Below are 24,586 nucleotides of genomic sequence, written 5' to 3'. Positions count from 1 at the left end.
GCTGGAACGAGAAGGTTCAGAGAGAGGGGGGCTCAGGCTGAGGCTAGAGTGGTGGCCAGCAGCCAGGTTATTTTGCTGGCTCTGTGAAGAGCAGACTAAGGAAGGGGAAGGACCCACCCTGAGGCTCTTTCAGAAATGATGGAGGCTCAGTTAATGGTAGAGGCAACAGGAAAGTACAGAAGAACTGGTTCCATACAGTGGGCCCTGCCTGGACTAAAGGACTGAGGGAGAAAGATGGAATCAAGATGAGCATCTGGAGGAACAAGGGTGCCATTTGCCATGTCTGGGGAACAAACCCAAGAACTTCATCGTAGGCATGTTGCACTTGAGAAGCCCATGGAGATGTCAAGTACAAAGCTGACTACCTGATCTGAAACTCAGAAGAGTTGTTTAGGCTACAGAAGTGAACATGGGCATGATCCACACACAGCCCTAACCCCACTTCAAAAAACTTTCTGTTCAGTCCCTAGGGCACTCTGCATTTATCCCATCCTGATTGCCATATCTGTAGCCTCACTCCTACACTCCTTCTGTACTACAGGCAATCTAAGGGCAGGCATTGTTCCACACCTCTTTTTAGCCCTGTAAAGTGTAGTTCATAGCAGATGCTCAGTAAATATCTCCTATATTGAACTGCTGCATCAGTAATATAATTTTCAATATAAACTACTGTATATATGTGTATGTATATAGATACGTGTATTGGGTGTATGTGTATTATCACAATACAAATATGTATTATTTGCATGACTAAATGATATTATAAATGGAATAGAGGAAAAATACTGGTTCCTATTTCCTTTTTTAGTAATGACACAATCTTAAAGGTAGATTAATATCTAAGTTTCCAATGGAAGTTCCTCAAGAACTGCAGGTGGTTTGTGAAATACTTTTATTTTTATTTTTTGCTTTGCTTTAGTTTGCCTCTAGCACTGTTTAGTTTTTTCCCCGCCCTCCACCATCTTACTCAGTATTTGTTCTACTTTGGAGAAATACAAGCTGACAAATTTTTTTATCATCTGAAAACACTTCATCCTAGCTATTATACACATATATAGTATATGATTTTTATCATTTAATATTCTACTAAGAAAGGTAATACTAGAAAATGTGCAAAAGAGGAATTTTTTTCCATTCAGAAAAGATTTACAAGAAATACCAAGATACAGAATATAATTTCAAGTGAAAAAATAAACAGAAGTTTTCCTATTTTAAGATCTTCTCAAATACATCTACTTTAGATGTTTTGCACTAGTGTAAACACATTGTAACACTTAAATTTCTGATGTTCTGAGGTGAAAGAGAATCAGTGTCATAATTAAAGTTTTTTTCATTACAGTGATTTTAATGTGAACAGTTCTTGCCTTTTAAAAAAATTACTTACATTGCAGTTCCCTGAAGGAAAAGATTCAGAAACATGTAAACAACAATGAAGAAATAATTATGTAACTTAAGATACATCCATAAGATCATGAAGCCATTAAAAGTCATGATTTTGAAAAATACTTTAAAACTTAGGAAAGGTCTATGATATATTAAGTGAAAAGCACATAAACCTATAAAACATAATTCAAATGTAAAACTATATACATATGGGGTTCTCCACTTACAGAAATGCATAGAAAGAAAATTGAAATAAATTAGAAGAAAGTAGTAGCAGTGGTTATCTTTGGTGTTAGAATTATAGGTAATTTTAATTTTGCTAAACATTTCTCCCCAAATGTCATTAAGTGGACAAATATCACATTTATAAAAAATAAAAGCAAATATTCCTTTAAAAAATGGCCCACTTTGGCCGGGTGCAGTGGCTCAAGCCTGTAATCCCAGCACTTTGGGAGGCCGAGGCGGGCAGATCATGAGGTCAAGAGATCGAGACCATCCTGGCCAACATGGTGAAACCCCGTCTCTACTAAAAATACAAAAATTAGCTGGGGATGGTGGTGCACACCTGTAGTCCCAGCTACTCGGGAGGCTGAGGCAGGAGAATTGCTTGAAGCCTGGAGGCGGAGGTTGCAGTGAGCCAAGATTGTGTCACTGCACTCCAGCCTGGTGCATGGCGACAGAGTGAGACTCTGTCTCAAAAAAAAAAAAAAAAAAAAAGTCCCACTTTAGACTTACCCGACCCTTCTCTTTTTTGTGTTCTTGATGAATAGCTTGAACTCGTGCCGTCCACTTGCTTTCCTACAAAAGAGTAAAAGAATAATTTATGTGCAACTGTAACAATGAGATCTATGCAATATGGAAGCTTCCTTTCTAGTGGGTACCTATGAAACCCAACTGTCTATCTAGTACAATTTTAGCTGGTGATAGTTTGGCTCTCTGTCCCCACTCAAATCTCATGTGTTGGAGGAGGGGCCTGGTAGGAGGTGACTGAATCATGGGGGCGGACTTCCCCCTTGCTGTTCTCATGATAGTGAGTGAGTTCTCACAAAATCTGGTTGTTTAAAGGTGTTTAGCCCTTCCCCCTTCACTCTCTCTTTCTCTCCTGCTCCACCATCGTAAGACGTGCTTGCTTCCTCTTCTTCCTTCTACCATGATTGTAAGTTTCCTGAGGCCTCTCCAGCCATGCCTCCTGTACAGCCTGTGGAACTGTGAGTCAATTAAGCCTCTTTTCTTTATAAATTACCCAGTCTTAGGTAGTTCTTTATAGCAGTATAAGAACAGACTAATACAGCTGGTATTTTTTTAAAGATATATATACAGTCAAAAATGCTTAAATACATTTGCATCTGGTTTTAATCTTATACCATAAGGCAGGGGTCAGCAAACATTTTCTGGTAAGAAGCTAGTAGTAAATATCATAGGCTCTGGGGGGCCAGACAATTTGGTTACAACACAACACGATACAGCTGTGTCATCCCACAACTGCACTGGGACAATTGTACTGAGACAACCCATGGATAAGATGTAAGTGAACTAGCACCCATAAAATGTTACTGGGACATAGCCAGTAACACTTTATTTACAAAAGTAGGTGCTAGTTTGCCAACCTAAGAGGACAAAAGGAAACATCAGGGTTTCTGAGGCCATGGGTTCTGAACTGACAACACAACTCACAGGACAGAAACAGAAGAAATTTAGATGGGAACTCAGGATTTTATAACCACATCCTTGAGCTCATAAGTGACCAGCTGTGGTCTCCAGCCTGCTGGAAGCAACTGTCAACAGTTCAATTCAGGACACAGCTCCTGGTCTCCTACCTTATAGCAGGCAGCTCGCTGAGTGGCCACTGGCAGGCTAAGAGAGGACGAAGAGACAGGCTCTGCTCTGCACTGGAGGCGAGTGGATGCAGCCATAGAGAATCCCCATATAATGTGTGTGATCAGGCCCCACTTAGGGACTACAGAAATGCTGTAGCCTAGAGGCTCAGAAGAACTTTCTGAAAGAGGTGCTTGCTCCACTAGCTGAATATTAAAGAATGAGTAGAAGACAGGCCCCGAAAACTAGGGGCTGCAGGACAGGCAGGAAAGCAGCCAGAACTGAGGAAGAAGACAGAAGGCCACGTTCTCAGAGGCATGGGCTGCTGGGCCACTGGAGTGTCAGGAAAGCAGAGAACAGAGGGAGATGGCCCAGAGTCCAGAATCTGAAGCACTCTGTGTGCTGGTGGGAAGTTCAGAATAAGGGACACTGAAGGACTTAAGACAGGACGGGGACGTGGTCAGCCTGACTGCAGTGGAGCAGGTAGCTTTGGGTTGAGGAGGCAAGACGTGAGCATTGAAGCAAGAAGCAGTGGTCCCTATTTCCAAAGTCCACTTACCTTTTTTAGAATGGCCCAGGTGTTTACAAAAAAATCCTGAATTTGTAAGCTCTCATCTCTATTTGCTTCCTGGTTTTAAAAAACTGTTCCCCTAAACCACTGTGACCAAAACAGCCACGGTGAAGATTGTGCTGATTACAGAGGTTCACTTCCAAATGGAAGTGATTATATTTGATAAGTGTAAGAGTTGATATTTGATTATATTTGATAAGTGATTATATTTGATAAGTGTAACTGCCAGTTAGCAGTGTGTGTGTGTGTGTGTGTGTGTGTGTGTATTTTTTTTAATTTTAAAAAATTTTTTGAGATGGAGTTTCGCTTTTGTTGCCCAGGCTGGAGTGTAATGGCATGATCTTGGCTCACTGCAACCTCTGCCTCCCAGGTTCAGGCAATTCTCCAGCCTCAGCCTTCCAAGTAGCTGGGATTACGGGCGCCTGCCACCACTCCCAGCTAATTGGGCCAAGGTGGGTGGATCACCTGAGGTCAGGAGTTCTAGACCAGCCAGGCCAACATGGTGAAACTGTTTCTACTAAAAATACAGTTAGCAGTATATTTAAGCTCTAAAATAAAATCTGGTGTTTCAATATGCCCTTCCACAGGTTTTGAAATTGAGAGCTACATCTAAAAGATGAAAAATCAATAGTGAGGTTATACTAACCAATTCAAATAGATTTTATGGAGGGAAGAAACTGTTGTGTATGCTATTCGCCAACAGCAAGCGTGTAACAAACACCTCTTATGGCTTAGGCATGTTGTAGGAGACAAAGAAAAGACATAGTCACCTTCATGGTTACTGAAAAAGACAGACACTTTTTCTGCAGATGCCACTCACTGTACATTACTTCACTAAGAAGAAGGCAGGCATCCACTGCAGCTGTCACCCACTTGCACATACCTGACTATCAAGAAGCTGCATGACATTCTGGAAATCCTGGGGATATGGAGAACGGTCTTCTTTAAACTCGTGTGCATCTTTTAATGTGCCTATGTTGGACTTGATCTGCATATTGGACTTCTGGATTTCCGACAGTTGCTGTAAGATAAAGTTCAAGCTTAGTACTACAGAGTACTACAGTTGGACGTTTTAAGACTGAAACAGAGAATAAACTCAGGGAGCACGTAGGTGTTTAAAATCTGACTGCCCTCTTGAATGCTCCTGGTGCTTCTCCCACTTCTGTTTCTCTGTGGTTTTACTGGTTTGTTTCTACTCCTTGCTGATCTTCCCATCAGAATACACACAGAGGGGCCGGGCGCGGTGGCTCACGCCTGTAATCCCAGCATTTTGGGAGTCCGAGGCGGGTGGATCACGAGGTCAAGAGATCGAGACCATCCTGGTCAACATGGTGAAACCCCATCTCTACTAAAAATACAAAAATTAGCTGGGCATGGTGGCGCGCGCCTGTAATCCCAGCTACTCGGGAGGCTGAAGCAGGAGAATTGCCTGAACCCAGGAGGCGGAGGTTGTGGTGAGCCGAGATCGCGCCATTGCACTTCAGCCTGGGTAACAAGAGTGAAACTCCGTCTCAAAAAAAAAAAAAAAAAAAAAGAATACACACAGGGTGAAAAAAGGGGAAGGAAAATCTGACTTTCTAATCTTAAACGAGTCTTTTTTAAATATTTTTGAGACAGAGTCTCATTCTGTCGCCCAGGCCAGAGTGCAGTGATGTGATCATGGCTCACTGCAGCCTCAACCCTTTGGGTTCAAGCAATCCTTCCACCTCAGCCTCCCAGGTAGCTGGGACTACAGGCATGCACCACCACACCCGGCTAATTTTTGTAGAGACAGGGTTTTGCCATGTTGCCCAAGCTGGTCTCAAACTCCTGGGCTCATGCAGCAACCTGCCTACCTCGGCCTCCCAAAGTACTGGGATTACAGACGTGAGCCACCAGGTCCAGCAGGGTCTTAAAATTTTTGATGGGCACTTAATAGGTGCCAGAAACAGAAGAACTAAATGCACCCAGTTCTTAAGCTCGTTTAGTGAGAGGCCAACACTGTCCAGGGACCACATCAGTAAATCCATTAGGGACACAACGTTTTAATTTTACCCTTTTCTTTTGATGTTACTCCCAATGTTACTCATGGCAAAAAGTCTCAGAAAACCACAGAAGGTAACATTTTAACTTCAAAAACAAAAGGATGGGAGAGTGCACTTCTCCACTCCTCAGTGTAGGTTGCTCATAGTGACTTCATTTCAGAAAGGAGAGCAGAGGAAGGAGGAAGAAAGAGAAAATCTTCAGTGGAGAAACCTGACAAACACCATCTCAGCCAGGTAGCCAAGGTCAATAGCAACAGTTATAAATCACGCGCAAGGTCTCAGACAAAACATTCAGCTCTACCCCTCCTGCACAGAAATGCCATAGACATACAGTAAATTACCAAACATGGCTGTGTTTCCATAAAACTTCACTCATGACACTGAAATGTGAACTTTAATGAAATTTTCCTGTGTCACAAATAGTGTTCTTTTTTCCCAATGTTTTAAAAATGTGAAAACTGGCTGGGCATAGTGGCTCACACCTGTAATTCCAGCACTTCGGGAGGCCCAAGTGGGAGGAACATTTGAGGCCAGGAGTTCGAGACCCTCCTTGCCAATATGGTGAAAGTGGCTCTACTAAAAATACAAAAATTAGCCAGGTGTGGTGGCACGTGCCTGCAACCCCAGCTACTCTGGCTGAGGCACGAGAATCACTTGAACCCAGGAGGCAGAGGTTGCAGTTAGCCGAGATCATGCCACTGCACTCCAGACTGGGAGACAGAGCCAGACTCTGTCTAAAAAAAAAAAAAAAAAAAAAAAAAATTAAAAACTAGTCTTAGGTCACAGGCCAATCAAAAACAGGTAGTATGCTGGACTTGGTTCATGGGCCATAGTTTGCCAACCCCCACACTAGAGTTTAAAGAGTTTTAGGAAAGACTTCCCGTGAATTCCAAAAGTATTTCTCTATTTTCTCTATTTTAAAACTTATTGGCCCCTAGAGGGAGCTCAAGGACCTTCACTCCGCTCCCTTCCTTTCTTCCTTTTCGCCAAAGAAGACTCAGATCAAATCTAACCAGGAAGCTTAGAATTCTCAGCAGGAGGACACCGATTGATTGGCTGCTTTCTAAAGAGGCAGCTCAGGTATCATCTATGCATGAGGCCAGGGCAGTAAGGACCAGGGCTGTTCCCATTGGGGAGAGGGGCTCATTTAGCCATAAACTGCTTGCTTTAGAGACCACACCCAGGCCTGGGTTGAGGAGGGGGCCTGGCAAAGGTTCTTACTCAGTCTTTCTGAGTCTGCTTCCTTCCCCTCCCACAGGACAGTGGAAAGTTCCAAAACTCAGAGAGGGGTTTTCAGTTCAAGGCTAACCTAACCAGATAGAAAAGAGAGACCTTCATAGAAGAGGGTCTTCTATATCTCACCATGAGTCTTCTGCACTGGAGTTTAAGGTCAAAGCTCCCATTCTCAGCAAAACATCTCTGGCTTGCTCTGTCTCCTCTATGCCTCCCTGAAGACTCTCAGGGAGAAGAATGTCTTTACAGGGTACCCTAAAGTAACTCCTGCATCCCCTGGCCTTAATGCCATCCTAACACCACCTCTCAAGGCAATCAATACCATAAGAACATTTAGGTTCAATACTTACATATTCTAATGCTGAATTCTTTGAAGTTAATTCTTTAAATTGCTTCATAAACATCTCCTTGACTTTCTCCATTTCATCAACTAGTTTCTCCTTTTCCTCTTCTTTCCACCTATCAAATAACTTCAAAAAGTCTTCCTCTTTTGTTTTCTGCATTTCATATTCCTGAAATTATTTTAATACACAGGTTTAAAAGTTCTGGTCTGAAGAAAATAAGCAGTATTTAAAATAAAAGTTCATAGCATCACTTCAAAAATGTTAGCTAGTACTGCTAATTTCAGTCAGGCTTGTAATAAATATTTCCTATCATGGCAAGTCTGTGCACAATGGTTTTTCTAAAGGCAGCACACAGAATCCTCTTGTCCTTATATCCCTTAAAATACCAACACAGAGGCCCAAGGCCTTCAGTTTTTTGTGTTCCATGAACTTGTATAAAAGTCATGCCATAATAGATAAAATGTAAATATACTTTAAAGAAAACATATATTGAGCAATAAAAGAACATTTCTTGGCACCATAACAATGTGGGTAGTGTAGCCCCATCCCACCCCCAAAAAATACAAATTCAGATTTATAGGAGCTAGATTTAAGGTCAGCACTTGATTTCTCAATGATCTTCAGGGTTTTTAAAATCCAAATTGAGAGCTTGAACAATACTATAAGCCAACTAGCCCTAACAAACATATACAGAACTCTGTACCCAACAATGGCAGAATATGCATTCTCCTTAAATTCACATGGAATATTCACCAGGAAGACCTGTTTTTAGTCCATAAAGTGTTTCTCAGATTTAAAATGATTAAAATCATGATCACAATAGAATGAAGCCAGAAATCAGTAACAGAAGGGAACTGGGAAATTAGCAAATATGTGGAAATTAAACAACATGCTCTTAAACAACCAATGGGTTAAAGAAAAACTCCCTAGGGAAATTGGAAGATACTGTGAGGTTAATGAAAATGAAAACACAACATATCAAAATTCATGAGATGCAGCCAAATCAGTGCTCAGAAAGAAATTTATAGCTGTAAGAGCCTATATTTAAAAAGAAGAAAGAGCCAGGTATGCTGCCTCATGCTTGTTATTCCAACACTTTGGAAGGCCACAGTGAGGGAATCGCTTGACCTTAGGAGTTTGAGACCATCCTGGGAAACATTGTGAGACCTCATCTCTAACAAAAATTAAAAAACAAAATTAGCCAGGCATGGTGGTATGTGCCTGTAATCCCAGCTGCTTAGAAGGCTGAGGTGGGAGGACCACCTGGACCTGGGAGGTCAAGGCTGCAGTGAGCTGTGATTGTGCCACTGCACTCCAGCCTGGGCAACAGAGAGAGATTCTATTTCCAAAGAAACAAATGAAGAAGAAAAAGTTAAATAAATAACCTAGCTGGAAAAAAGCAAACCAAACTCAAAGGCAGCAGAAAGAAAAAAACAATGAAAATTAGAGCAAAGAACAGGAAAGCAACAGAGAGAATAAATGAAGCCAAAATTTGGTTCTTTGCAAAGATCAACAAAACTGACAAACTTTTAGCTACCCTGACTAAGAGGTGAAAGTGAGGACATGACTACCAATCTTAGAGAAATTAAAAGGATTAAAAGGGAATATAATGAACAATTACACACCAATAAATTAGATAAGCTAGATGAATGGACAAATTCCTAGAAACATACAAATTACCAGACTGACCCAAGACAAAGGAAATTTCAATAGACTTTCAATAAATAAAGAGATAGAGTTAGTAATCAAAACCTCCTAAAAAGGAAAAGTCCAAGAAAAGATGAGATGGCTTTACTAGTGAATTCTACCAACTGTTTAAAGAAAATAACATAGAATCCACAAGAAACTGTTAAAGTAATAAATTCAGCAAAGTTTCAGAGTACAAAACAAAAAACATTTATATTTCTATATACCAGCAATGATGCAAAAAATAGTTATATTTCTATATACCAGCAATGAACAATCCAAAAAAGAAATTAAGATAACAATTCCATTTATAATAGCATCCCAAAGAATAAAATACCCAGAAATAAATGTAACCCTAAAAGGTGAAAGACTTGTACGCTGAAAATTGTCCAACTTTGTTATAAAAATTAAAGAACACCTAAATAAATGGAAAGACATCCCATGTTCATGGATTGGTAGATTTAATATAGTAAAAGTGGCAATACTCTCCTAAGCAATCAAAAGATTCAATATAATCCCATTCCAATAACCTTCTTTGCAGAAATGGAAAAGCCAATCCACAAATTTATATGGAACTATCAGAGACCACAAATAACCAAAACAATATTAAAAAAGAAAAACAAAGTTGGACAATGCACACTTATCAATTTAAATTAGACATACAGACTAATGGAATGGAATTGAGAATCCAGAGATAAACCCAAACATCTATGATCAACTGATTTCTAACAATGGTGCTAAGAACATTTAATGGAAAAAGAATAGTCTCTTCAATAATTGGTGCTGGGACAACTGGATAAACCACATGCAAAAGTATGAAGTTGGACCCCCTCTCAATCTATACGTAAAAATTAACTCAAAATGGATCAATGACCTAAATATAAGAGCTAAAGTAATGAAACTATTAGAATATACAAAGAACCCATACAGCTCAACAAGAAAAAGGCAAACAACTCAATTAAAAAATGGGCAAAGGACTTGAATAGACATTTCTCCAAATAAGATATATACAAATGGAAAATAAGCATGAAGAGATGTTCAATATCATTGGTTGTTAGGGAAATACGAATCAAAACCTGATGAGATACCACTTCCCACCCACCCAATAGGATGGCTTTAATTAACAAAACAAAAAAGTATAATAAGCGTTAGTGAGGATGTGGAGAAATATGAACATTACTGGTGAAAATGTAACATGGTACAGCTACTGTGAAAGACAGTTTGGTGGTTCCTGAGAAAGTTAGACATAAAATTACCATGTGACTCAGCAATTACACTCCTAAGTATATAATCAAGAAAAATGAAAACATATGTCCACATAGAAACTGCCACATGAATGTTTATAGTAGCATTATTCATTATAGCCAAAAGGTGAAAATGAACCAAATGTCCATCAATGGATGACTGGATAAACAAATTGCATATACATACATATAAACAATGGAATATTATTCAGCAAGACAAAATAAAGTACTGATACACATTACAACTTAGATGAACGTCAAGAACATTATGCTAAGTGAAAAAATCCAGACACAAAGGTCACACAATCCTTTTGTTTGTTTGTTTGTTTGTTTTTGGAGATAGGGTCTCATTCCTTAGCCAACTGGAGTGCAGTTGTGAACACAGCTCACTGAAGCCTTGACCTCCTGGACTCAAGCCATCTTACTCCTTCCTCAACCTCCTGAGTAGCTGGACCACAAGTGCATGCCACCACCCTCGGCTAATTTTTAAATTTTTTGTAGAGACAGGGTCTCACCATGTTTTGCAGACTGGTCTAGAACTCCTGGGCTCAAGCAATCCTCCCATCTTGCCCTCCCAAAATACTGGGATTACAGTTGTGAGCCACCACACCTGGTTTGCATATTTTTTAAATGAAATATACAGCATAGGAAAATTTGTAGACATAAAAACATTCGTGGTTACCAGGGGATAACTGTAGCAGGAGTGATTATTTAATGGGTACAGGTTATTTTTCTGGGGTGTTGAAAATTTTGAAACTAGAGAGATGATGGCTGCACATCACTGTGAATACACTAAATTCTACTGAATTGTACACTGTAAAATGGTTAATTATCTAAAAGAGATGTTGGCACACCATTGTTCATTCATAGCAGCACCAGTCATAACAGTTAAGAAGTGGATGCAACCCAAGTGTGCAACAGACGAATGAATAAGCAAAATGTGGTATATATACATATACCATGAACTATTATTCAGCCTGAAAAAGGAAGGAAATTCCAACACACGCTACAACATAGATAAACCTTGAGGACATTATGCTGAGTAAAATAAGCCAATGATGACAAAAAGGCAAATACTCTATGCTTTCATTCATATGAGGTATCTAGAGCAGGCAAAATCATAGGGATGAAAAGTAGCTGGAAGGAGGTGGGAGTGGAGCACTGTTATTTAATCAGTAGAGTTTCAGTTTTTCAGTATAAAAATGTTCTGGAGATTGGCTGCATAACAATGTGAATATACTCACCACTACTGAAATGTACACTTAAAATGGTTAAAATGATAAATTTTATGTTATATGTACACTACCACAATAAAAAGAGAGAGTGAGAGTGAGCCCATGTGGAAGACAGAGGGCTCCGTCAATTATTCTGTGAAATGACTGCTGTTTCCCCTACAAAGTCACACTTCCTGTCTCCATGGGAGAAACAAGGAAGAACTGAGCACACTGTCACTCCAACAGTAACAAGGAAAGAAATGCTCTTTGGTGGCCTTACTCCTCCATTAAGTATATCAAGGTCAACACTCTGTTGGATCAACCGTGGCATATGTGGTACCCACGGTGTACCCACAGTGACCCACAGAAGTCAGAACCCAATGCATCATGGCCCTCTTTCCCCTTGGGCCATCACCCCAGTTATCTATGAATGAGTCATTACAAGCACCCAATGGGCTGACACATGGGTCACACAGATGAGAAAAAAGAAAAAAGGAAACAGACTAGAAGTATGAAGGGGACTCGACCCACTATTGGTGGCTTTGAATATGGATGAAGAGGGCCAGGAGCCCAAGAGTATGGGCAGCCTCATGGGAAATAATGAGCAGCGCTCCCTCAATGTACAGCTTGGAAGAAAATGTAGACCTCTGGCCTACTCCTGCCAGGAACTGAACTCTGCCAACAACCAAGTAAGCAGGAAATACTCTGTTCTATGGCCTCTACCAAGGCACATGGTCCTCCTGACACCTTGACTGTAGCCCAGTGAGATGCGAGAAGTGTCAGACTTATTTTAACCAAAATTTTAGAAAGTTAATTGTGTGTTACATGAATTCCACCTCAATTTTCTAAGACTTTCAAAAAATAGAGAATGAGGCTGGGCGCGGTGGCTCATGCCTGTAATCCCAGCACTTTGGGAGGTCAAGGCGGGTAGATCATGAGATCAGGAGTTTGAAACCAGCCTGGCCAACATGGTGAAACCTTGTCTCTACTAAAAATACAAAAATTAGCTGGTCATGGTGGCACTTTGCTGTAATCCCAGCTACTTGGGAGGCTGAGGCAGGAGAATTGCTTGAACCAGGACCCAGGAGGCGGAGGATGCAGTGAGCCGAGATCATGCCACTGCACTCGAGCCTGGGCTACAGAGCGAGACTCCATTTCAAAAAAAAAAAAAGAGAGAGAGAGAGAACTATATTTCCAGTGATGTGCTTTGTACTAAGATACCGAAGAGTAGATTGGCAATAAGAAATACAATCATCTTGTCAAGTTCAAAGGACTCTTAAGTGTCCTCTGTTTATTAGAGTCCATGGCACAATTGAATTATATACAGTTAATTGTAATTAAAACACCACAGAATTCTGCCTGGTACCTTGGAGAATCTAACCGCACTGGCATGGTGTGCAGCCTCCAGCTCAGACCTGGTGAGCTGCAGCTCTTCCTTCAATACGACAATCTCACTCCGGAGCTTCTCAATTTGTGCATTTTTCTGATACTCTGTTGGAACAGAAAATTGTGTTAAAACACCATCTCTTACGAAACGCACCTGGAAACTTATGGGGTACAGTCCTATTGATAAAACAAAGGAAACTGCTCTCTTACTTGGGATACGATGACTTGTTTCATGCCATATGAACCAATTTTTGCTCTTTAGAGTTTATTTGGAGCCCTTTGTATTTTGGGGCACTGAATTATTTTCAGCAGATTCTTTCAGGGAGCAATAATGGTAACAAGGAATAATACAGGGTGCTTTGACCCAGTAGCACTCTGGGCTCTTCTTAGAGGTGCCTGTCGCAATCAGAGAAGGCAAGCAATGGCTTCCTCTGCAGGAACCACCATACTGGAGTCTCTGGTTGCCATTCTTCAGGCTCCCACCAAACTCTCCTGAGGACCCCATCAGTGCTAACACAAGCAGAGGGCTGGGGGGTGCATTCAAAATGCAAACTTGGGCCATAGCCTATCAACTGGGGTAGAAGTGAGGTACTGGAAAGTTGTAAAAGGAAGCAACAAGTGAAAGGAAGAATACTTATGTACATGTACTTACATGCAGATGTACACATGACTGAATGGATGTACATGTGTCTGTGAGTGTAGACATGAAAGGTATGGAAACCAAAGTAGAAAGTCAGAATCTCAAAGATGACCTGAAGAGATAATACTCGTTTCAGAGTCTGAAACCCTCTCTGAAACGAGTATGAGTTAGAAAAAGATACTGAAACAGAAGAGAAAGAAGGTCAGTTTCACGCTAAAGAATGGTAGGTTAATTAAAATAGTTCATCTTTCCAATATACTGCTAAGTTTTATCAGTGGTCCAAGACTTATTAATGAGATTATTATGCTGTTAAGTTTGTTTCTACGAAACTTAGCTATTTCCTAAATAATCTAGTTAACTAAAATGGGCAGAAATGGAAACAGCCTGGCCCAAAATGGAGGGAAATGCAGGTAATTGACTAAATAAGCCAAGTATACACATCTAGATACTGAGAACATTTAAGATCAGAATGAGGTCGGGCACAGTGGCTCACACCTGTAATCCCAGCTCTTTGAGAGGCCAAAGCAGATGGATTAGTTGAGGCCAGGAGTTCGAGACCAGCCTGGGTAACATAGCAAATCCCCGTCTCTACTAAAAAAAAAAAAGATACAAAAATTAGCCAGGCATGGTGGTGGGCACCTTTAGGCCCAGCTACTTGAGAGGCTGAGGCAAGAGAATCACTTGAACCCAGGAAGTGGAGGTTGCAGTGAGCTAAGATGATACCACTGCACTCCCGCCTGAGTGACAGAAGGAGATTCCATCTCAAAAAAAAGAAATGAAAGATCAAAATGAGAATTTCTGTGGGTTACTGTGGCAATCTGCGGGAAGCTTTGATCTGCCCATGGAGAAAGAGGCTTTACATTCTTTGCTTTGAGAACACTTCAATGGTAGGAAACCTGGCTCCTTGGTAACCCTCAGAGTCCCCTCCCCTCTCTTGCGTCTTCATTTTGCATACCATCTATATTGTTAGTGGTACGCACCCAAACACATCTTAGTATCTCCCACATCAAATGAAACAAAAATTGTCCCTTGGTCTCACATTTCTGTCCAGATGAAGCCTCATGTCTCTGCTCTCCTTCCCAGTAAGCGTTATTGAAACCAATATCTGGATACAGTAGGACCACTCCCTCACGATTCTCAGCTCAGCTGAACCAGACTTTTGTCCCCACCTGTCTACTGAAGCTGTCACCTACAACTGTCTTGACAACAGCAGTCCATTCTCAGTCTTCGTCTTACTCTGTACCTCAGGAGCATTCGATATGACTGACCACTGCCTCCTCTGTGAAATACTTTTCCCTTGGTTTCCATGACAACATACTCCCCAAGTTTCCCTCCAGCCTTGAGAAAGACTATTCCTCACTCTCTGCCGATGCCCTTTCTGAGCTCCTAGCATTGGAAAGACCTTGGGGCTGGCCTCACCCCCTTCTCCTCTCTATCTAGGTGACCTCAGCCAGACCAACCCTACTCCAGTGATTCCCAGATTTAAATCTCCAGCCTGGGTCTCCACCTCAAACTACAGGCCTCCAGTAACCCCACTACCTGCAGGTCCATTGCACGTGTGATGTAAATGCACCTATGGCAAGCACAAACTCTCATCCCTCTTCCTCCTTCAAACTACCTCGCGACCCAGGCCCTCCATCACAGGAAACATCACATCATTCACCCAAACATGGAGGACGGAAACTCAGGGTCGTCTGTAGGTTCTCGGTCCACAACATATCCGTTGCATCTTCACCTGCCCATCTGCCTGGGGACAAAGCTGGTCTAGGCCCCAGTCTCTCTCACCTGGGCTGCGATTGCAGCCTCCTCCCCTCACTCATCCACTGCTTCCACTGTCACCCCAACAGTCTAGTCTCCATCCGCAGCTAGAAGGGTCATGCTAAGGTACAAGTTAGATCATGCCCCTCTCCTAACTAAATTCCTCCAGTGGCTCCCTGTTATGCATATAAAAATGTACACATTCCAGTCCATGCCTTCACGACCTCCCATGATCAGGCCCCCAGTGCTGCAGCCTCACCGCACACCATCACCTCGCCCATTCTATTCCATTCCACCAGCCCTGCTTTTTCACAAACACAACATCCCGACACACCTCATGCCCTTTACAGTCAGTGTTCCCTTGGACTGTGACACACTTTTCCCAGACTTTCACCCCACCTGGTGTCACTCTCTACCCCATGGTCCTGGGCTATGATGTTCATTGCATTTGCCACCATTTGAAAAGAATTACTCATTTATCTGTTTAAATGTGTCTCCTGAAGCCCCCTTAGAGCGCAAGACTCGAGAGAGAGAGTGGGGCTTCTCCGTTCTGCTTGTGGCTGTATCCCCAGCACGTAGTGCACTGTGTGCAACTCCCGAGGGCTCCATATTTACTTACTGAATTGACAGGGACCGTGATGCTTCTTTTAAAAGGATTGGGAAATATACTGGACCATGTCTCATTGCCAAAAGAAAAAGGGGGCTGAAAGAAAAGACCTTTGAAACAGAGCTCGTTACTTACCAAAACGAGAATTTTCTTCAGTGTGGCGGCGTTGAATGTGGCTTTGTAGAAAAGCTTGGTTCATAAAGGCCTTGTCACAAAAATGGCACTGAAAAAAAGAGAGCAACAAATCCAAGTGTCTGTAACGAGTGTCATCCCACTTAATTGCAATTGTGATTCAGGTACCTGGTTGGGCATGGTGGCTCACGCCTATAATCCCAGCACTTTTGGGAGGCTGAGGCAGGCAGATCACCTGAGGTCAGGAGTTCAAGATCAGCCTGGCCAATACGGTGAAACTCCATATCTACAGAAAAATACAAAAATTAGCCTGGTATAGTGGTGCCCACCAGTTGTCCCAGCTACTAAGGAGACTGAGGCAGGAGAATCACTTGAACCTGGGAGGTGGAGGCTGTAGTGAGCCGAGATTGCGTCACTGTACTCCAGCCTGGGCAACAGAGCAAGACTCCACCTCAAAAAAAAAAAAAAAAATCAGGTCTCCCTGAAAGATACCATACTGGCAAAAGATACTGAAAGCATGACTAAAAAGAGAGACATGAGACCAGGCCAGTCACGGTGGCTCATGCCTATAATCCCAGCACTTAGGAGGCCAAAAGCAGTGGGGGGGTCACTTCAGCCAGGAGTTCAAGACCAGCCTGGGCAACATGGCCAGAGCTCATCTCTACAAAAAGCAAAAATATAAGTAAATAAATAAAAATATAACCAGGACATTCCTCCCAAACTGAACACAAGGCAGTGAAAACCATATATTGACAGTTAAAGGATCCCTTCTGGTGCTTTCTGGAGCCCCTGTCGCTGCTCTTGTTAGACTGGCAGCTCCAATTCTATCAACAACAACCTGCCGGTGCCACTCCAGCCACACCAGCCTTCTTTCTGTCCCGCAGGCCCGCCAGTCCCAGAGTCTTTGCATCACTGTTGCCCCTGCCTGATCTTCCCCAGACCTTCCTCCCATGGCTGGCACCTTCCTGACATCCAAGGTGTCATTCATCCAGCATCTTCCACGCTGGCGATGATGGCATGTCCTCAACAAGGTCCTCCCTCAAGATCCTCCTTCCAGTCTCTGCCATATCACATTGTCTTATTTTCATCTTCATACATCTCACTGGCTAATATCTTCACGTTTATGTACTTCACTTGTTTACTATCTCCTGCCCAGTACCTCTGGGTTCTAGAATGCAGCCTCTGAGGGCAGGGACTCCAGCTTATCTATAGCTTTGTTGCCAGAGCATAACCTTAATACATGAATGAACAAAAGCTTGGAAGTATAACCTATCAAAATAAATTTTCTAAGAAAAAAGAAATCAATTCCACCTATACCTCCGTTTCTCCACTTTAACAATGATTCAAATTTTGAGAAAAAATTCCATGTGTTTCATCTATGTCCTTACCACTGGATTACTCTGAAGTAAATCCTGGATGTTAAATATTTCATTTGTAAATATTTCAGAATGTATCTCTAAAAGAAAGATAGGAGTTGAAGACAAATCAATACCATTATTCCACCTTATAAAATATAAAAATTAAATTCTTTTTAAAAATGGATATCCAACTCTTTGGATAATTTTAAATTTTTGTTAATTTGATACTTTTCCCCATATTTCACATATTGTCTTAGAAAAATACATTTGGTTTGTTTTGGAATAAATATTAATAACTGGATCCAAATAAGGCTCATATCCTGTAACTGATGGTTATGTGTCTTAACAGTCTTAATAGGTTTCCCCTCCACCTCTTTTGTTTCTTCCTATCCTTTTGCTGAAGAGGCTGAAGCTTGTCCTGCAAAATTTCTCTCCATCTGGATTTTGCTGTTTTCATGCCCGTTGTGTGTCACTGAGCATGTTCTTCTGTTCACCATACTCCTTAGTGTAACTTTATCCAGACTTCAGGCTTTGGTTTCTAAAACTAACATTCTGTATATTTCTTTTCTTTTCTTTTTTCGGACAGTGTCTCCCTCTGCCACCCAGACTGGAGTCCAGTGGCGCAGTCATGGCTCACTGAAGCCTTAACCTCCCAGGTTCAAGCGAGTCTCCTGCCTCAGCCTCCCGAGTAGCTGGGATTACAGGTGCCTGCCACCACTCATTTTTGTATTTTTAGTAAAGATGGGGTTTCACCATTTTGGCCAGCCTGGTTATGAACTCTCAACCTCAAATGATCCGCCCATCTTGGCCTCCCAAAGTGCTAGAATTACAGGCGTGAGCCACCAAGCCCGGCCTAACCTGAGTTAAATCTAAAAGGTGGGTATATGGTGTGTCTTTCATTAGTCTATGCACTTTTTTGTATATTTATAATATTCTAATACTAGTTTTTATTTAAAAATCAATGAGGTTTTTCTTTAAAAATTCTCCATATATGGGTATTCGCTATATTTCATTTTAATTTTTCTTTTTAAATTTTTTAAAATAAAATATTGAGGAAAAAGACCTTACACATTGCCATCACTACCCCCCTTATATACAACACACACACACACACACACACACACACACCCCAGTAGGGGAAAAAAGCCCATTAGGAGATGTGTGTGTCTGTGTGTTCAAGCCTTCAAGAACAGACATCTTTAATTTTTTTTGTCTCAGCTACTCGGTTCTTATGATTTCTTAAAGCAAAGAAAATGGAGACAAAGAGAAGTGGTATGAGAATGAGAATAAGACCACAATTCCTCTAAGGTCACACTGATAATGCTGTGGACCCAATCATTGTGTCAGAACAAGGAGTCCAGGCTTTGGATTTTCTGTATAGGGGAAGAAAGAAAAACTGACATGATGGCAGTCATATGAATGTTCACATTTTGTAATATGTCAGCTTTGGCATTTGTCACGCCACAAAACATTTTTCCCTCATTCCCAGGTATTAGCCAACACAGTAACAACTAACTATATGTCAAGCACTGCTCTAAGCACAGTCCATGCACTAAGTCATTCAATCCCCATTAACAACTGCTATATGGTAGTACAATTAATATTCCCATTTCACAGAGTAGATACTGAGGCACAGGGAGGTTGAGCAACTTGCCAAGGTCTGGTAGCTGAAAAAGTAGTAGGTGTCACTCATTTGATAAATTAAGTCATTATCTTTTAATCCTTACTTATCATTCACATTTGAAAACCTTCTCTTAGGCTGGGCGAGGTGGCTCACATTTGTAATCCCAGCACTTTGGGAGGCTGAGGCAGGTGGATCACTTGAGGTCAGGAGTTCAAGACTAGCCTGGTCAAAATGGTGAAACCCCATCTCTACTAAAAATACAAAAATTAGCCGGGCATGGTGGCACATGCATGTAGTCCCAGCTACTTGGGAGGCTGAGGTAGGAGAATCACTTGAACCCTGGAGACAGAGCCTGCAGTGAGCAGAGATTGCGCCACTGCACTCCAGCACTGCAGCCTGGACAACAGAGTAAGATTCTGTCTCAAAGAAAAAAAAAGAAAAAGAAAATTTTCTCTTATAACAGCTGTTTCTATGGTAACCCCAAAAAAGGGAAAAAAAAGTTGATAAACATACAATTTCTGTATGTTAGAGGTTTTAACATTTAGCTAGATGACTGCTAAAGCTGGAGTATAATAAACTTTTAAACATGTTAAAATGGAATCCATTCTATTCGTTGCACAAGGAAAAACCATCTTAGCACTATTTGTAAATATTTAATTGTTAAGCAGCATTTATGAAACAAACAGACAATCAGCAATGCCCAGTGTCATTTGAAGATTATACCTCAGGGTTATCTACCCAAGACCAAACACTAAGTCCTTTTAATAGTATTTTTTTTTTGAGATGGAGTCTCGCTCTGTCACCAGGCTGGAGTGCAGTGGCTCAATCTTGGCTCACTACAATCTCCACCTCCTGGGTTCAAGCCATTCTCTTGCCTCAGCCTCCTGAGTAGCTGGGATTACAGGCACGTGCCACCACACCCAGCTAATTTTTGTAGTTTTAGTAGAGATGAGGTTTCACTATGTTGGCCAGGATGATCTCGATCTCTTGACCTTGTGATCCACCCACCTCAGCCTCCCAGAGTGCTGGGATTACAGGCATGAGCCACCCTGCCCAGCCTCTAATAGTATTCTTTCCTAACTATTCCTCTATCTGAAGAACATTCCTGCTGGGTCAGTCCTGAGCAATATTAACTCCATCATTTGCTCTGCTCTGCACCCAGTTCTCTACAGCATTCATGCATTGACTCCACTATTCCTAAATCCACTGAGGCATTTTAAGCCATAGTTGGCCAAAAGAACTAGAAAGTAAGGACATAGCATCAATGTTGTTAATCTGTTGTGTACTTCGATATCTTTCTCAATCATTGTTTATGCCTTCTGCACATCCTCCAACTAGTCAATAAAAAACATATACATTGGTTTATGTTATACTAAAAAATACTTGGACTCAATGTCTAACCCAAAACAGTGGAAGATTAAGACCAGAAGATAAAAACATTTTATTCTTTAAATACTGTTGTTATGTAAGTGAAAGTTCTTGTTCTTAGAAATATTTAGGATCTGCAACTCACTGTGAAATGGTTCAAAAGTTATAACAGTATGTCCACAGAAACAGCGGAACTGTGGCGAATGCTAATAATTGGGGAATCTGGATGAAGGTCATATGAAAATTCTTTACCCTCTCCTGGTAACTTTTCTGTCAGTTTGAAAATATTTCAAAATTTGTAAAAATGAGAAAAAGACCCTACAAATTTAAACATTCTGGATCATTTGGAGGCTGACTTCAACAGCAATTTGTATATGGTTTTTTTCATGATTAGGTTGATTAGGAGGAGGAAAGAGTTTCAACAACCAGCATTTAGAATAACTTCCATAAAGCACCGCAAACGACATTTGTGGTTTAATTATTAAGCCCCTGGTCGTCTGCGGAAGGTAATGAACCATGACATTTGTTGGTTAAAATGACTGTTTTTGCTTAAAATACTGTGTCTTCTGATATACAATATACATCTTTAAGAAGAAAGAGTGGTGAACCAGGACAGGCCTCTCAAATGGGACACAGCTGCCCACCTGGTAATAGTTGGCTCTGGCCTCGATCATCAGCTGCTGGGAGGAGATCATCTTCTTCCTGCGTTTGCACTCTTCCTTGAGCATTTTGATCTCCCCCGCCTGCTTGGAGAGCAGCTTCTTGCTCTGCTCGCCGTCGCAGTGGCTCAGACGCAGCCGCTCCTCCAGGGTGTGCAACTGCGAGGTGAGGAACTCCTGCGAGTGCAGCAGGTACTCGATGGTGAACTGCGCCAGACGGATGAGCTTCAGCAGCACCGGATCCACCCCCGACTGGCAGTGCGGGCACTTCTCGTCCTCCAGCTTGCAGAAGGTGATGTTCATGATGTTCTCCTGCAGCGTCAGCACGTCCACGGCCCCCGCCACCTTGTCCACGTCGATGGCACTCAGCCGCCGCCAGTCTACACTCTCCAGCCGCGGCCTGAACTGGAAGAAGGGCAGGGGCCCCAAAGCCGAACTGGGGGGCGCACAAGCCATGGAGGCCGCGCCGGCGGCGGCGGCCACAGCGACGTCGGGCCCCTCCGGGCCGCTGGAGAGCGGGTAGTAGACATGCTTCTGGAAGGGCTGCGGGGGGGAACAAAGAGAGCGCGGTGGGAGGCGGGGATGGGGGGTGGGCAGGCTGGGGAGCTGGGGGTCCAGGGGAGCCCCCGTCTTTCCCAGCCCGGCCTCCCACCTCTTACCATGCTTGCAAGCCAATCCGCCGCCTCTGCTTGCTTAGGGGGAGCGGGCGGTCTCCTCTACCCAGCCCGGGCCGCCTCCCGGGCCGCCGCCGCCACAGCCCTCAGGAACGGGAGAAGGCCGGGTCCCCTGCTTCCGCGGCGGCGGCGGCGGCCTAAAGTCTGGGCGTCCAGGACGTTGCTATGGCAGCGCCCGGGTCCGGACCTGGAGCAAAGGGCGCGTCCGCCCGCGCGCAGTCAGCATGCGCCCAGGACCCTGCGGGACCAGAGAAAACCTCTTGGACGAGCCCGAGTGGACACAGTTGTCCACCCGAAGAGGATACCTCCTGGACGCCGGCTCCCCAGGCCACTTTTCCTGGCCTTTGGGGCTGGACACTCCATGTCCCTAAGGCAGGCATGGGGAGCCACATCCCTGAGAACCCTCGGTCCTAACTGCCATCCCTGGTTATTTATTCACTGCAGCCCTGGCCTTAGGCTTTGAAATTAGAAATATCTATTCATTTCATCACTGATAAGAAAAGAAAAAAAATCCATTCATCCTCATCTTTTACACACGATTTAGAAAACATTAAGCAATAAAAATACATATAATTAAATGGGGTAGAGGCTGCAAAAAGGCATGAGGAAGCTTTTGGCATAACAGAAACGTTCTTCATTTTGATTGCGGTGTTAATTACCTAGCAATATACACTTGACCAAATTCATCAAATTGTATCCTTAAAATTAAGGGTGCATTTTTATTATATCTCAATAAAGTTGTTTTCAAAATGAAATTTGCAGTTAATCATATTTGATGGCAGGCTTTCTAGATTTCTTACACCCAAGTTGCTTTTTAAATGGAAGCTTTCTTCCTCTATAGGTTAGCAGCCTAAATGTAACATTTTGATAGCAGTACAAAGAACTCCCCAAAATATGTAATACTTCACCTATCTTTCCAAAAGGATATATTCTCAAATTGCTGAAGGTAGAAACAGACGAAGGGGAATTTTACCAACAAGTTTTATAGGGCCATAGTATTTACCTTGCAAATTTGGGTCGGGGCTGCATTCTGGGTTTTGGAGAGGCTAAAATATTTCTAGCAGCAACTTGTAGACCTCAGGCCTCTCATTTCTGTGAGTCTTCTGGGAGCCTCCAGTGGTTACCACAGAGATCAATAAGCTGAGGAAAAGCCAGACATTCCCCAATCCACCGGGGAATTCCTGCTTGGACCAGACATCAGGAATTTTTTTTTCTTTCCTAACATCCAAATATGTGAACAGAAGAAAGGAAAATACAATTCAGAGTAACTGGAAGCAAAGTGGTAATATCAAATATGTTTAGCACTTTCCAAATATTGTTAACTAGAAATAAACCCATGCAAAAACATCCAGGAAATAAAACACGCACTTCATATGGTTTCAAATAAACCATACGTCCAAGTATTTTTTAATTGGCCTTTAGAAAACAGAACGATTTCCTACAACCAGGCATAAAAGTGCTAAAGACATAAATAGGTTCAAAGTTTGATTCTGTCATTTACTTGCTACCTCATCTAGAACAAATTGTCAGCCCTAAGACTTGACTTCCCCCATCTATTTAAGGGCATCAAGACACCGACCTGACAGGTCTGTAGACTCTGGGCTCCATCCACTGGGCTGCAGGATCAGCGGGAACAAGGGCTGTGGTCTCTCTTGCTCACGGATATATCCCTACCACCTAGCAGAGGACAGGCACGGAGAAGGCGTTCAGAATTTGCTGAATGGACACGTGAATGAAGAACGATTGAATGACTTAGGCGCTTGGTTAAGGAAACGTCAGCTCCCGCCCCCTTATCCCTCCTATTTTGCTGTCTCTGGCCTGTTAGAAGGATTAACCCATGCTCTGGGCCAAGGGCTTCGGGGCTGAACGTGGGGGTGGCCCGCGCACCCCCTCTGAGGTCTGGGCGCAGATGCCCGCGGGCCTGAGGCGCCCATCTCCGTTGGCCGCCACACTCCATCGTGGGGCGCCGTGTGGTTGCCCACCCCTGCCCCCTTGCGTGGATCTCGGTCACAAGATGGCCGGAACAGGAAAGAAGGGGGCATGCTTTCCCGTTCCCTCCCTTCCCCATCCCGGGCAGCGTCCCCAGCCTCGCGCGGCGCCTCAGGTCGCAGGCGCATGGCACCGCCTGGCAGCAGAACCCGCAGACAAAGGCCGAGAGACGCGGGCTCCGAGGAGACCTCCGCGCCTGCGGCGCCCCTCCTTGGAAGGCAAACGGGTAGTGGGGGCTGCTGCGGCTACGCCAGCAGCATCTGCAGCGGCTCGGCTCGCCGCCGGGAGAGGCAGAAGGGCCCGCTTCGCGGGTATTGAGATGCCCGTCCGCCACCGGCTCCTGTGGGCTCCTAGCGCATCCCAGGTCTCGGCTCACCCTAGCTGCGCGCTCCTGGGCGGGTGCCGGGCGCTGCAAGCGGGCGGGGGCGACACAGGGGACTCAGACCCCAGGGTCGCTGCTAACCCGGGCAAGGCCTGCAGAGGCCGAGGAGCAGCAGAGCGGAGAGAGGCGGACCGGCTCCTTCTTGCAGGGCGCAGGATGAAACGTGTCTCGTCTGGGCAAGTTGTGGCGAGGCGGGTCGCCTGGCGCAGCTCCAGGTCCTTCCAGACTCCAGATCGCGGGCGACTCGGGATCCCCCACCCCCCACCCGCCCCCTCCCCTTCGCGATCTCCCTCTGGCTTCTTCCCTCGGTGTCCCGGCTCTTCTGGCAGCTGGGCGGGACCGCGCGCTTCTAGACCGCAGCGCTAAAATGCGCTCCGCCAATCCGGCAGCAGGCGCAGACACGTGGTGCCCGGGCGCGCTCTGTTGCTGGCGCTGGATGCTCACCCTAGGAAGGCTTTTCAAAGAGAAACCAGATTCGCTCCTACCCTGTGGTTG

At 43.5% G+C, this 24,586-nt stretch overlaps 1 protein-coding gene and 1 long non-coding RNA gene across 5 annotated transcripts in view; both read right to left on the bottom strand.

The window, feature by feature from the left end:
• DZIP1 (DAZ interacting zinc finger protein 1) overlaps positions 1 to 21,732 on the bottom strand; it is a 56,805-nt gene extending 35,073 nt beyond the window's left edge. For 2 of the 3 annotated variants that reach the window (XM_064362229.1, XM_064362230.1), the window contains exons 1-8: positions 21,706 to 21,723; positions 21,032 to 21,589; positions 16,041 to 16,128; positions 14,036 to 14,131; positions 12,881 to 13,005; positions 7,377 to 7,538; positions 4,653 to 4,790; positions 2,119 to 2,181 (exon numbers count right to left, since the gene is read on the bottom strand). In XM_064362229.1, the coding sequence (XP_064218299.1) occupies positions 2,119 to 2,181; positions 4,653 to 4,790; positions 7,377 to 7,538; positions 12,881 to 13,005; positions 14,036 to 14,131; positions 16,041 to 16,128; positions 21,032 to 21,589; positions 21,706 to 21,708 (1,233 nt within the window). In that variant the 5' untranslated portion in view covers positions 21,709 to 21,723. Of the gene's footprint in view, positions 1 to 2,118; positions 2,182 to 4,652; positions 4,791 to 7,376; positions 7,539 to 12,880; positions 13,006 to 14,035; positions 14,132 to 16,040; positions 16,129 to 21,031; positions 21,590 to 21,705 lie in introns of all 3 variants that reach the window. The other variant, XM_012458615.3, reaches the window with a different exon arrangement.
• A 140-nt stretch (positions 21,733 to 21,872) lies between these two features.
• Positions 21,873 to 24,367, bottom strand: LOC135268962 (uncharacterized). Of its 2 annotated transcripts, none has more exons than XR_010337294.1 (4): positions 24,086 to 24,367; positions 23,300 to 23,397; positions 22,724 to 22,938; positions 21,873 to 21,958 (listed from the first exon to the last, which is right to left on the bottom strand). It is a non-coding gene; the product is annotated as an uncharacterized LOC135268962 (long non-coding RNA). The 2 variants fall into 2 exon arrangements; XR_010337295.1 differs by having other exon boundaries at positions 24,173 to 24,367.
• Positions 24,368 to 24,586: the final 219 nt, after the last annotated feature.

Source organism: Aotus nancymaae, unplaced genomic scaffold (assembly GCF_030222135.1).
Source record: "Aotus nancymaae isolate 86718 unplaced genomic scaffold, 86718_ANA_hifiasm-v0.15.2.pri h1tg000048l, whole genome shotgun sequence".
Taxonomy (NCBI): Eukaryota; Metazoa; Chordata; class Mammalia; order Primates; family Aotidae; genus Aotus; species Aotus nancymaae.
This window is presented reverse-complemented; position numbering and strand designations above follow the sequence as displayed.